General features: G+C 38.3%; 1 protein-coding gene across 6 annotated transcripts in view; it reads right to left on the reverse strand.

Moving 5' to 3' along the window:
• Ralyl (RALY RNA binding protein like) overlaps nucleotides 1–6269 on the reverse strand; it is a 682097-nt gene extending 675828 nt beyond the window's left edge. For 2 of the 6 annotated variants that reach the window (XM_028765821.1, XM_028765793.1), the window contains exon 1: nucleotides 5122–6269. Coding sequence is in view for 2 of the 6 variants with exons in the window: in XM_028765814.1 (XP_028621647.1) it covers nucleotides 4444–4495 (52 nt within the window). In the remaining 4 variants the exon portion in view is untranslated. The other 4 variants (XM_028765814.1, XM_028765784.1, XM_028765802.1 and 1 more) reach the window with 3 other exon arrangements.
• Between the last annotated feature and the right edge of the window lie 5913 nt (nucleotides 6270–12182).

Genomic DNA, 12182 nt, shown 5'->3' on the forward strand with positions numbered 1-12182 from the left:
TGTAAACAAGCTATCACTGTGTTCCTATTAACAACCTGATGAGCTTCATTGGGACAAACACACTTACACACACACACACACACGAGAGAGAGAGACTGAGAGAGACAGAGAGAGGGAGAGAGAGGGAGACAGAGAGAGAGAGACAGACAGACAGACAGAGACAGAGAGAGAGAAGAGGAAGGTAATTAATAAAAGGAGGGGACATACTGGGCCAAATACAATTAAAATAGATTGTGTACATGTATGAAAATGTCATAATGTGTATTATTAACATATGTATTATTAATATAAGCTAATAAAATTTTAAAAAATGAATGTTAGTTCTCTTCCATTTCTTTGTCTTTGACATCACATAGAAACCAATAGCCTTTCTCTATCCCTGACTAACAAAACTTCCAGAATATATATATACATATATATATATATGTATATATATATATATATCATATAGTTAGCAAAATTTACATAAACATCTTAGCTCCACTCATACAGTATATATAAGTACAATCAATTTCCAGTGTGAAACTGAGGAAAAAATTCAACTACTTACTCCAAACAAAAATAATATTAACTGGTGAGTTTAATTATATTTAAAATATATAGACCCTGCATATGAACTCTTTATTTTCTCACTGTTATAACTGTGCTTAGAGAGGTTCCCCATTGCCCATTTCAGGAAATCAGAAATTGGGACAGTGTTTCCATGTCCTTCATAATTTCCCTCTCATGTAGATTTAAACATGGTAAGAGAAATAAATCTTGTAGTTTTGACTCCAGGTGTGGAGTCTCCAAGGACATGCCAGAGGACATTTACCCTGGACAAAGTTCTGCCACATTTTTCTCTGTTCTAGCAACAGAGAACAAAAAGGAAATTAACCTGAATAATTATCAGAAAAGCATGAAGACAATCCAGTGCAGATAAAGATTTTTAAGTTTCTGAAATAGCTAGAAAGCACAAAATCAATTCTCTTAAATACAAATTTAGTGCTTAGTATAAGTCTAACAAAATAAAGACAAAAAATTCACCAATATTGTGTATCTAACAAAAGTTGACAATAACTGAATTAAACCTATGTCTTATGCAAATAAAATTTTGTAATAAGTGGAAGTCTGTGGCTGAGGTGTTCAGACCCAGGTGCTGAGTCTGTAACTAGGTACAGAAGTGATACTTGCATCAGGTGCTCTTAGGCTCTGTTCAGTGATTGTTTTCTTTGTGATAATGATACAATGAAACCAGCTGTTTCACTGGTCCTATTGGGAAAGATTATATTATTGATGTCAAGTACTAAAAATATACTAAATCAAAGAATTATGATAAACTATGAAAATCTAAAAACATTTTATATAGTTAACTGGAAAAAACTGATAAAAAAAACCAATAAGACTTTAACAACAGTTAAGGGCAATCAGTGAAGGCATTTTGTAAACTCAACTTTTTCTTACTTTCTGGAGCCCCATAATCAATAGGAAGAAAATTAATCAGCGCTCCTCCAGTATGTCATAGGATAGTTCAAGTTTCTTTATTGCCATCCAATAAGAGTCAAAACCAACCTTGCTGTTATCATACTCTGTTTGAGATACAGTTAATTCTTGTTCTACAACAAATTCTAGAATTCCTTATTATTGTGTAAATAAATGCTAAATATCCATTTCACTTGAATTCTACCTCCATAACACAGCTTTAGAAGACTGCAAGTCTCATTTGATTTGATGTACGATCTAATGTCTTCCAGTATCAGTTACCAAAACATGACCGCACTCCACTCGGTAGAAACCTCTCAGATACACGGACATCATGTACCTTTTACTCTCTTACTCAAACATACCTGTTTTACTTAAGAAATTCATATTCAGAGGGCAGAGAAATGACCCAGAGGTTAAGAGCATTAACTGATCTTCCACAGGACCAAGGTTCAATTCTCAGCACCTACATGGTCATTTACAAAAGTTTTTAACTCCAGTTCTAGGGTACCTGACACCTGCTATTGGCCTCCATGGGCACCAGACATTCACACAATGAACAGACATACATGCAGGCAAAGGGTGTGCAAAATGCAACACAAAGTACTTTTTAAAAAAGAAGTAAGTTTCATTGGGTTGAGAAAATACAAATTTATAACAAGTAAAGTTATTCTTGTATTTATTTTATGTTGGTATTTTCTATTAAAATATGAGAAATTATATTTACCTATTCTATAACTAATCTTTCATAAAATTACGACATCACTTTACAGCAAAGTAACACTTCTGTAGCTAAATATATTACTGAATATATCTAGAGAGCTTCAAACTTTTTCACCTTATGTGTAACACTAATATAATATAGGTAAATTGAGATCATCTCAGGGGAATAAAAAAACAAATGACCAACCTGACCCTTTAAACATAAAGAGAAATTTTATTGAAAATTATGTTAATGGTGAAAACTTATTTTAAATACATTTGAACAAACCACACACAAAAAAAACAAAATACAAAATAAGATTTTCTTTCTCTGCAATGTTTACAGTTAAAGGAAACTATAAATAAATTCATTAATTCAGTATTTTGGGGAATAATAAGAGATTATATTGCAGAGAAGCATTCTAGGAAATTTAACAAGTAGTTTTAGGTTTGTGAAAATTTCATCACAACTTTTTAAAATAGTAGAGGTTAGTTTGTAGTTCAGTAGCCAGTTATTCCCTGTCCTTTTAACTGGCAAATTAAATTCATTCTCTTAAAAAAAGTAGTACAAAATAACCAACAAGAAAAAAAATGGATGACTAAGATGATAAGTCTGTTGGGAAGCTGGGTCAAAGAATAAAGCATGTATTTTCCCATAAGAAACCAGTAGGCGGTGCCAACTCTAGTATATTACCTTCCACAGCTTTAAACCCCAAAATGCACAAGAGGCAATCAGTGTTGGGTGCTGCACTGCTCCTGGCTCAATTAGGGGACGTAAGGATCTGAATGATTTGGAAGTCACAGATAGAAAAGTAAAATAAACATTCGATATAATGAAAAGTCAATAGTAAATAAATGGAGCATAAGAACACACAAGACATGGTCTCTACGTAGAGGATCTCACTGAAAACTTCCTTCTCTTCAGATGACATCTCAGATTTCAGCCTTATGTGGAAACAACACAGAACTGCAAAATAGTTGGCCAGCCTCAGGAGAGAATATGCTGAGGTTGGGACCAAATTACTCTGCTAATGGACAGTCAGGATTACTCGCACAAGTTATTTCTTTCTTCCTTGCTCTGTCTCTTTTTGTTTTGTTTTGATTTTCAAAGAACTACAAGTTTTATCAGCATATGACCTATGAAAAGAATTATCTGCACAAATCATTTTAAATGAGCATTTCTATCTATGTAAAATAAAATGACTGACCTTAAAAATATTATCATACATTGCAAATAACTTTGATAAGTATTTTGTTTGCTCTCTGATTCATATGAAAGTCTATATTTGAGCTATGATCTCACAGTACAAAATAAGAAATTTCATATTTTTGTGTAGAGTTATAATACAAGCTTCAATTTTAGAACTATGCACTTAAAGCAATAGACTGGTATTTACAGAGAGTAAAAAGATCTTCTTCTCACTCAAAAAAGCAATGAGACTTTTTAATGAGAAGTGGCCTGACCACAAAATAATAAATGAATGAACAATCTCATCTGTATGCAGCTTACAAGGATCTTAGAGTTATACAAGAGTGGTACAGGTAAAATGCATAACTTCTTCGATATATTGCATTGCATTTTAAACTTCCCTTGGAGTCTTTCTTTGTTATTTCACTGCAAAGTATAAAACACAAACACCAAACTTTGCTCACAAGCTGCACACATAGAAATTCAATAAAATATTCAGTTGGAAACCCTATAGAATAAGTTATTCATCCTTTTGCTATAGGTCCTTTTTTCCTGGTTTAGCTTTTTATATATTTTTTAGATAATCTAGAAGAAAACTTAATAAGGCAAAACCATATAATTTCAGTTTATTTTCACATAACCCAAACAGTGTACTTGAGTAATTTAACACTGAACTCATTTAAGGTTGGGAAAGCAAATGAAAGGCTCAGAATCAACCTACTCAAATACTTCTAGTTCCTCTCCAGATTTTAAGATTCATTCTTTACGTTTCCTATACTTATTTGGGAACTAAATTCTCCCATAGATTCTGTAACAGTGAAAAGTAGAGAAAAGATTTCTTTTATTATCATCATTGTCAGCCAGTGTATCTCTGAAAAGTACTGCTGGGTTTATGGAGACATGCAACAGGGTACTCAAACACTGTAGACAACATTCAACACTCAGTACTTCAGCACTACCATCAGTGGCCACCTTCAGTGGCCCTTTGCAGGATCCAGTCCTCGGCCTGGGGGAGGTGGCACCTACACAACCAGTATCTGGTGGTTAAGAAGGAAACAGTGTCTATTTTTAAAGAAAGGATAATATTGTACCTTGTAGGCGTCGTCTCATTAAACCCAAGTATGCATTGGTACAAGTGACCATTCCCTCTCCTCGAAAGACTCTGGCTAGGGCTTAAAACCAACGCGACGTCTCAGGGAAAGCATGAGGGCGACACACGGAAGATGTGAAGCCTCCAGAGCTAGCGGAGGCGGTTGGGAAGAACCCACTGCACTGCTCCCGCGGGGCGCGGAGGCAGGAGAGCGGCACTCAGGGACCGCTGCCATCCTAGACGCCTCGAGCTCCCGCCGCCTGACCAGTGGCCAGCCCCTGGGCGGCCGCGGTCCCCGCCCCTTCACCGCTTCATCTCCAACGCCTGGAGGGCCGGATCGTCGCACAGTCAGCGCCCCGCGGGGCCCTCCGCTTCCGGCGCTGCGGGTGGCCCAGGCTAACTTGCCCGACCGCCTGCAGTGCTCCAGTTTCCCAGCAGCAACCCCAGCCTAGGCACCACAGGGGAAGGGGGACGCGCGCGTCTCCAAAACCTTCGCGGCCTGAAGAGCACTTTGGTTCTGGCTCCCTGCGCGGCTTTCCCCATTGCGGGCTCGGACACAGCCCGGAACCAGCGCGCACACGCGCACACACCCTCGCACACGCACACACGCGCGCACACAGACTTCTTGGCCAGCGTTGTCATCACACACCCGGGGAACGCCACCGAGGGGGCCAAGTACCTGCTCTCTGCGAGCTGTTGTGATGTTCACTTCATCCTCCGTTGACAAGGAAACCAAACCGCACTTCATTTTTTTTTTTTTCAGAAAAACCTTCCACTGCCATCATTTGAAAATTGATTTAGGAGGGGAGAAGGAGGAAGAATGGATAATATAGATATAGATATCAGGATATCTATCATAAAATTATCTCGAGTTTTTAAATAAAAAAGTCAAATGTGCAAAAGGAATAGTTAATGTAAAGGAGGAAAAAAAACAATTGCTTAAAAATAATCCCTTTAACTAGCTGCAAGAAAAGTTTCATGTTATCAACCGATATCAAAAACAGGAGGGAAAAAAACGAAATATTTCTCACAGGCTTCCAAAAAGGTCATAAAAATGCAAAATTAATGTCTTTGCTCAGTGGTGTGAATCGAATTGCAAGACGACAAACTTGTGAACACTGCTGGAAAATCCCACCTACACAAAAATGTAATCGGAAAAAGAGTACGTAAAAAAGAGTTAGAAACATGCTTTCTTATCTTTACAAAGGGAAAAAAATAGGCACCATACTTCACAACGCTTTTTCCATAAAACCAGTTGCACATTTTGCTGGACTTGGGAGCCGCTCGCAGGAAACACGGCTGCCGCGGACTCCCAGACACAGCGCCTTGTCTAGAGAACCATCGCATGCTAGGAAAACTTGATTCAGGAAAAGGCTTAAGACCATGCTCGTCAGCTTTCCCAAATACAAACAATAATCAAAGAAGTGGGAAGAAAAAAAAAGAAGAAAAAAAAAACAAAAACAAAAAAAAGGGGGAAAAAAAGAATAGGACAAGAATGCCACTGAGAAGGTACTCACCGAGCGGGAGTAAAATGTTGGAATAAAAATGAGATTTAGGAAAATACAGTATGGCGGTGGAAGAAGGAATGAAGCGCGTTTTTTTCTCAGTCTCTGCCTCGGGCACTGACACGTGACTCGGAGCCAGGCGGACTTGCAGGCGGAGGAGGGACCGCGGCTCCTGGGCGACCTCGGAGCCCTCGAAGCCCTCTGAGCGGCTCCGGCGGGCGCGGCGGTGGGAGCCGGGCGAGGCGGCCTCCTCGGCGAGCCGGGACTAGCAGGTGCCGCTCACGCTGGGCTGAGCGCACGCACACGCACACGCAGACGGGCAGGGCGCGGGCTAGCGGGGACCGCGCGGGGCGGGCCGGAGGCGCGCAGCTGCCGCCGCCGCTGCTGCTGGTATTGCCGCTGGTGCTGATGCTGCGGGCGCTCGGCCAAAGAAGAGGAGATCAGGGATGCTCAGCGAAGGCATCAGAGGGCACACAACTTGCTGCCCACTGCAAAGTTGCCGCTTGCCACTTCCTTATTATTCGGCTTTCATCTCCAGGTAGTTTCCTGCAGAGAGCTCTTGTCCTTCTCCCCAAGTTTCACTCTTCAAGCCGGTTTAACTCGATCGTTTTATTCATTTGATCTCAGGGCTCCTATTTCTTCTAGACTGCTTTGCCTATGTCACTTCCTCCCCCTAGGTCGGTTTCCCACCTTGTGGTTCTCAGAGACCCTGGATGCGTGCAGTGCGTTGGGTTGGGGCGGGGGGGGGGCGTTGCCACTGCAAAGCCAACATCAATCCCTTTGGCTGTCTTGAGGTGTTCCTCATTTGAAAGAAAAAAAAAATCTTTTATTTGGAAAAATCTCATCCCAGGTTTTCATTTGCTTGTTGCATGATGCTGGGCGGGGTTGTGAGCGTGGATAATTTATTCTTTCCTTGGCCAGGCATTGTTTGTTTTGTCTGCTTGAACATCAGCATCGACCTGTCTGGAAGGCTCTGTGGTCCAAGCTCCAGGCAGGGTCCTTTTGACCCCTGCAAGTTGCTTTCTCAGGCTGCAAGTCCAAGGAGAGGAGCGAGGGAGACAAGTGAGTCCATTGTGTGAGTGCTTGCGGGGCAGCAGGCACCTGGCGGTGGTCGAGAGGGGGAGATGTGCGCCACTCACTAGAAGGCTGCCAAAGATCAGCCACAAGCCAGGCGGCTGAGCAGTGCTTTGGAAGGTGGAAGCAAAACAGGGAGTTCACCAAGCATCTGCTGAGAGATGCCTGTCGCTGGAACAAAGATGCCATCAGCCAATCGCTGACTGCTTTAGGATTCTTCTACTGCTGCCTGTTGCAGAATCAGCTTTCTGGGCTCTGCAGTGGATTAATTTTTCTTCATCTTTCATGCACTATTCTATCAAAACCACTTCTCCGTATTGCTTTGAATCTGGTTTGCACAAAATTAATAGCCAAGTCTGTATTATAAAATGAAAATAAATACACTTTCTTGTCTCTCGTGTTGCTACTCTGATCTTTATGCCACTCTTTCTATTGTTGATAGTGAAGGTAAAATATCTGCTTTGGGAGGAGTCTAAGCTGGATAGTTTCAACATTAAAGTACGAATTCATTACCAAAAGCTCCAGCAGCAACCGCTTCTCCAACATTCTTGGCAAAATTTATTGATCAAATAAAGTATTAAGCCACAATTTAAATAAAAGATATTTAAAATAGCCCTGAAAATCATTAAGTATTTGTCTTGGTAAATTGCCAATTGAACTCACTTATTCTACACACTTCCCAGATAGGACGTGAAATGCTGACTTAAGACAGATGGGTGCATCAAAGAGGAGTCCAGAACTTTAGGAACCTTAAGTTCTGGATAACTCAGAGCAAATATGAGTTGTGCCGAGATCTTGTTGATCTTTATTTTTGTTTTGTTTTTAATAAATGCCTTCAAATATGGCTGCTTCCTCCCATGTCTCATGAATTATGCTATTTATACCTGAGTTTCTTACATTTTCCAAATTTTCTAGCCCATAAGCATACCCAGATCTAAATACACTAAAGAGAAGTAAATTCTAATGAACATCTTTTCCCAAAATTTACAGAGATATTGGACTGTGAGCAACTTGGCTTTAAGAACGAGTTTTGGAGCTTCCTATCAGTCCAGGCAATGTCTGCATTTAGAGAGTTATTCAAAAAGAACTTTGAAAAACAGGCTGTTTAGAATTGCACTGCAGTAATGGCCGCCAGCCAATCACAGTGATTGTCAGACTTTTATTATTCAATAAAATGACTCCCCTTTATGTTTAATGCAGCTCTGCTGAGGGAAAGCAAGTCATCAACATCCTCCTTGCACTTCTTCCATTACTTACATAATTGCAGCCCAGTGTTTAAAATATTCCACTTCTCCTTACTTCCAAGATGGCATTCTGCTCCTTTTAGGTTTCACCACCACATTAAAAAACAGGAGTAAACAAAGTCAGGTCAAAGGAACAGCTATTAAAAAGCTGAGCCTGTCATTTAATTCTTATAGAGCTCTGTGACAAAGGCATTATCATCCTCGTTTTAAATATTTATGAAAACAAAGTCAGAGTTTAAGTCATTTGTGGAAGATTTTATTGCGATTGCACAGGAGAGTTGTGGTTGGACCAGACTTAAATCTGGTCTTACAGCTAGAATAAGGTATTTCAAACACTACATGAAAAAAAGTTAGTTCTCAGGAGCTGTTGTTGATATCACTTAACAGAAACCTACTTTTCTCAAACTTAATATATCCAAAGAAGATTTTGGAACTAACTGAGCTGTACTATTCACCCCCAATAACAGTTATAGCACATATAATTTTACTGACATTTTGAGGACATAAAACAGAAAAAGAAGGACATAAGCATTTAAAAGGTAAGAATCATATAGAATACAAGTAGAAAAAAAGTACAAGTAAAATACATTTTTAAATGGAAGGAATGATGCTTAAAGGTCTCCTAAGCAAAAGGCAAATAGGCAAACAAATCTTCAAAAGATGTGGCTGTGCCATCCTACTCTGCGCATGTCCTCAACAGTTAACCTCAGAAGCTTCTGGAGGTTTGAATAGACAAATGACTTTTCTGATTCTTCTCTGAAGTCATTCATGCAGCACATGCAAATATGAAGTATACCAAATTTAAGATGAGACCACTAAACGATGATGCTAGAGGAAAAGTCTATTTTGAAATCTGTGCTGTGCAATTTCAATTTTTTTTGTCAGAAGATATTCAAGACATATGAAATATTTATGGGCACAAACATATGAATATAGACATTTGGAAATTATGCTGTAGAATAATATGGCCTTAAATAGACATGTTTATACCCAGTGCCCTTAAATAACTGTTTTTGAAAAATATGTTGATTGGAATCACCAAATTCTTACAAATTTATTCTTAACTTTTTATTATTTTTTTCCTCATTACAGGTTCTGTTCCTAGTAATCAACATTTGTTCCAAGTTTCGATGATGCTGTGTATGCTTTTTAATACTCTTATCTGGAGGAATTACAATACCAGTAGCAAGACATTTCACTGTGAAATGTGTACCAGTTACCCCGAATGACTAGGTGATATGAAAATACATGTAATACAGCATGAGCAAACCAGCTCAGAAAGAAATTTCTGAATTTATGTGTTATTTGGTTGTAAATATCTTACACTCCACATAAAACAGTTTATAGAATCCAAAGATATTCAGAAATATGTATAGGAAAATAAACCAAATCATAATGTATGTATTTACATATTAAATTAACAAGTATATTTATGGCAAAGAAAGTACATGCAAAAATTAATACATGTACTCATGTTGTTGCTTGAATGCATTTGCTCTAATGGAGTGGATTGCGTGGAGTTCTATGGTAAAGTGACCTGTGCCGTGCACAAAGTGCTCCGATGGCTTCTTCATGAACACTAGCTGAGAGAGAGAGAGCAGAACAAGTCCAGTAGTCTGTTATCACTCATTGATTACTGATCTCTCAGTCCTTCCTATCATATGGATATAAGATGTGTTACTTTATACATTGAGAAACTGGGACTTTTTCCAAGATAATTCTTCAGATTTTTCCAATGAAAATGAAAATGTGGCTGTCTTCAGGCTAAACATAGACATATGAAAAACTTCTAAATGTTAAGAATATTAAACTAATTTTAAAATGCTTTAATACAAATTAAGATAAGCAAATGAGAGGCCTTCGGGGATCAAAGACATGGGGGAATTTATATGAGGTGAAACAAAATGTGATTGAGAAAGCTCATTAATAAAACCATCCACCACTCAATATTTTATTTTTTCTGATATTTTACATATGTGATATCAAGAATATGGGCTGCGGTTGTAGTGGTGCCCACCTTTAATCCTACCATTGGAAGGTCAAGGCAGGCGGATCTTTCTTTCTTTTCTTTCTTTTAGTTTTCTGAATTAAAACAGAGAGCTCAAGGATAGCCTAGACTATATAGAGGCACCCTGTCTCAAAACAAAAGAGTCAGAGAAGAAGAGGAAGGGGGGAAGGAAGGAGGATTGTAGGGAGGGAAAACAAGAGGAGGGATTTATAATCAGAAACAAATGCTCTGTAAGACTTTCAGTAAGACTGTCTGACTGCAGGCCTTCCTTACATGTTGAGAGGGCTACAGATCCTGTAATATGCATACCAACTTCTGTGGCAATGGTGAATAAAAACTCAAAGAAAGTAAAGGTTATTGGAGAAAAGAATGATTTCTTCTTTAATACTAGTGTTATTGACAAATATATTGAATATAGTTTCAGTCTCAGTGGTAAGTTCTAGTAAAGAAATTTCTTTAACCATGAAATTCCTTTGAAATTGGCACATTCAAGGCAGAAAAGCAAACCACCGAAGGATTGGGATGTACATAGCTTAACTGTCAACAGAATTTATCATTCAGTAATCAGAGAAATAATAAACCCCACTGAGTGCTATGGAATTAGGAACTTTCAACAGTTCCAGGCTTAGACTAGGAACTAAGTTTGCTTATTCTTATATGAGCCATGCTATCCTATGCTGTTTCACACATAAGGAACCAAATCACCCTAAGGAGGAGCTATTCGGAACTGTGTAAGGCTTCTATTCTTCTGAAAACACATGGGCAAATAGGTCATTTGGTGAACAACCTGTGTCTTTAGACGGAAGAGCATAATGAATGCTGGAGCAAACCAATGATGATGAAAGGAAGGAAGGAGAAAATATGGACAGGGAAGCATGAGAAAAGGGGAACCTAAGACCAAGAGCCTACAAATCCTTCCCAGAACACCTAAAAAATGTAAGGCAAACACAAACACTGGACAGACTTGGGTCACACAGATGAGTCCTAAACAGACATGTGACAAAAATATCTTAGAAAAACATTAAGACTTTACAGTGTGGTGCTTTTGTGAGTTTGAATACTGCCTAAAATCTCCACAGCACATATCTGGCTTAAGTTAACAAAACTCTTATTTTCAGAATAAAGCCAGAAAGAGTTCTTTTCATTTGTGTCTAAAATTCAACAGATTTGCTGTTCTAAACAACACAGTCTAATATCATTGCAGAATTAGTTTTATTCTAGAAGAGAAATCTAAAAAGCTGATCTTTTTCCTGATCTTTTCCAAGATCATAGAGAAATGATATTGATATCATATAAGGCACAATATATTGTAATAATTACTCACCTGTTTTGTTTCTCTTGTTTACTTGTTTTAACTAAAATAATTTAGATTTAGTCTAAGTCTAATTTAAAGATGTGAATTTAGAGATGACTCAGGTTTCAATATCAGCATTGACTTAATAAAATTATAGAATATTTGATCTATGAGTGAAGGGTAACCCATTTGTCTGTAGATTCTAGCATCCAAGAGATGCATCCCAGCCAGAATCAGTTCATTATTCTCATGTATCTGTATGCAACAAGCAGAGACCCTGCTACTTTCATGGAATTTAATGTATGGGTGATTTTGATTAATTTGAACCTTATATCTTAAAAATAAAATTTCCTTTTCATGGTATGAAATTAAGGGATTTTCGAAAGCTATATAAATATAGAGAACAACTTTATGATACCATGCACTAATCTGATCAGCAAGTACTTGTCAAGAAAATTGATTACTTAAATAATTAACACTTGTTCATTCACAGCTTTTGTATGAATACAAGAAACAAAATTAGAACAAAATGAAATAATATATTAACTCTGCACTGTGGTATGCACAGGTATGTAATCTACCCTTCCTTGGTTGATCTTATTGAAACCTTATGTG

Source organism: Grammomys surdaster, unplaced genomic scaffold (assembly GCF_004785775.1).
Source record: "Grammomys surdaster isolate TR1022 unplaced genomic scaffold, NIH_TR_1.0 63, whole genome shotgun sequence".
In the NCBI taxonomy this organism is placed as follows: Eukaryota; Metazoa; Chordata; class Mammalia; order Rodentia; family Muridae; genus Grammomys; species Grammomys surdaster.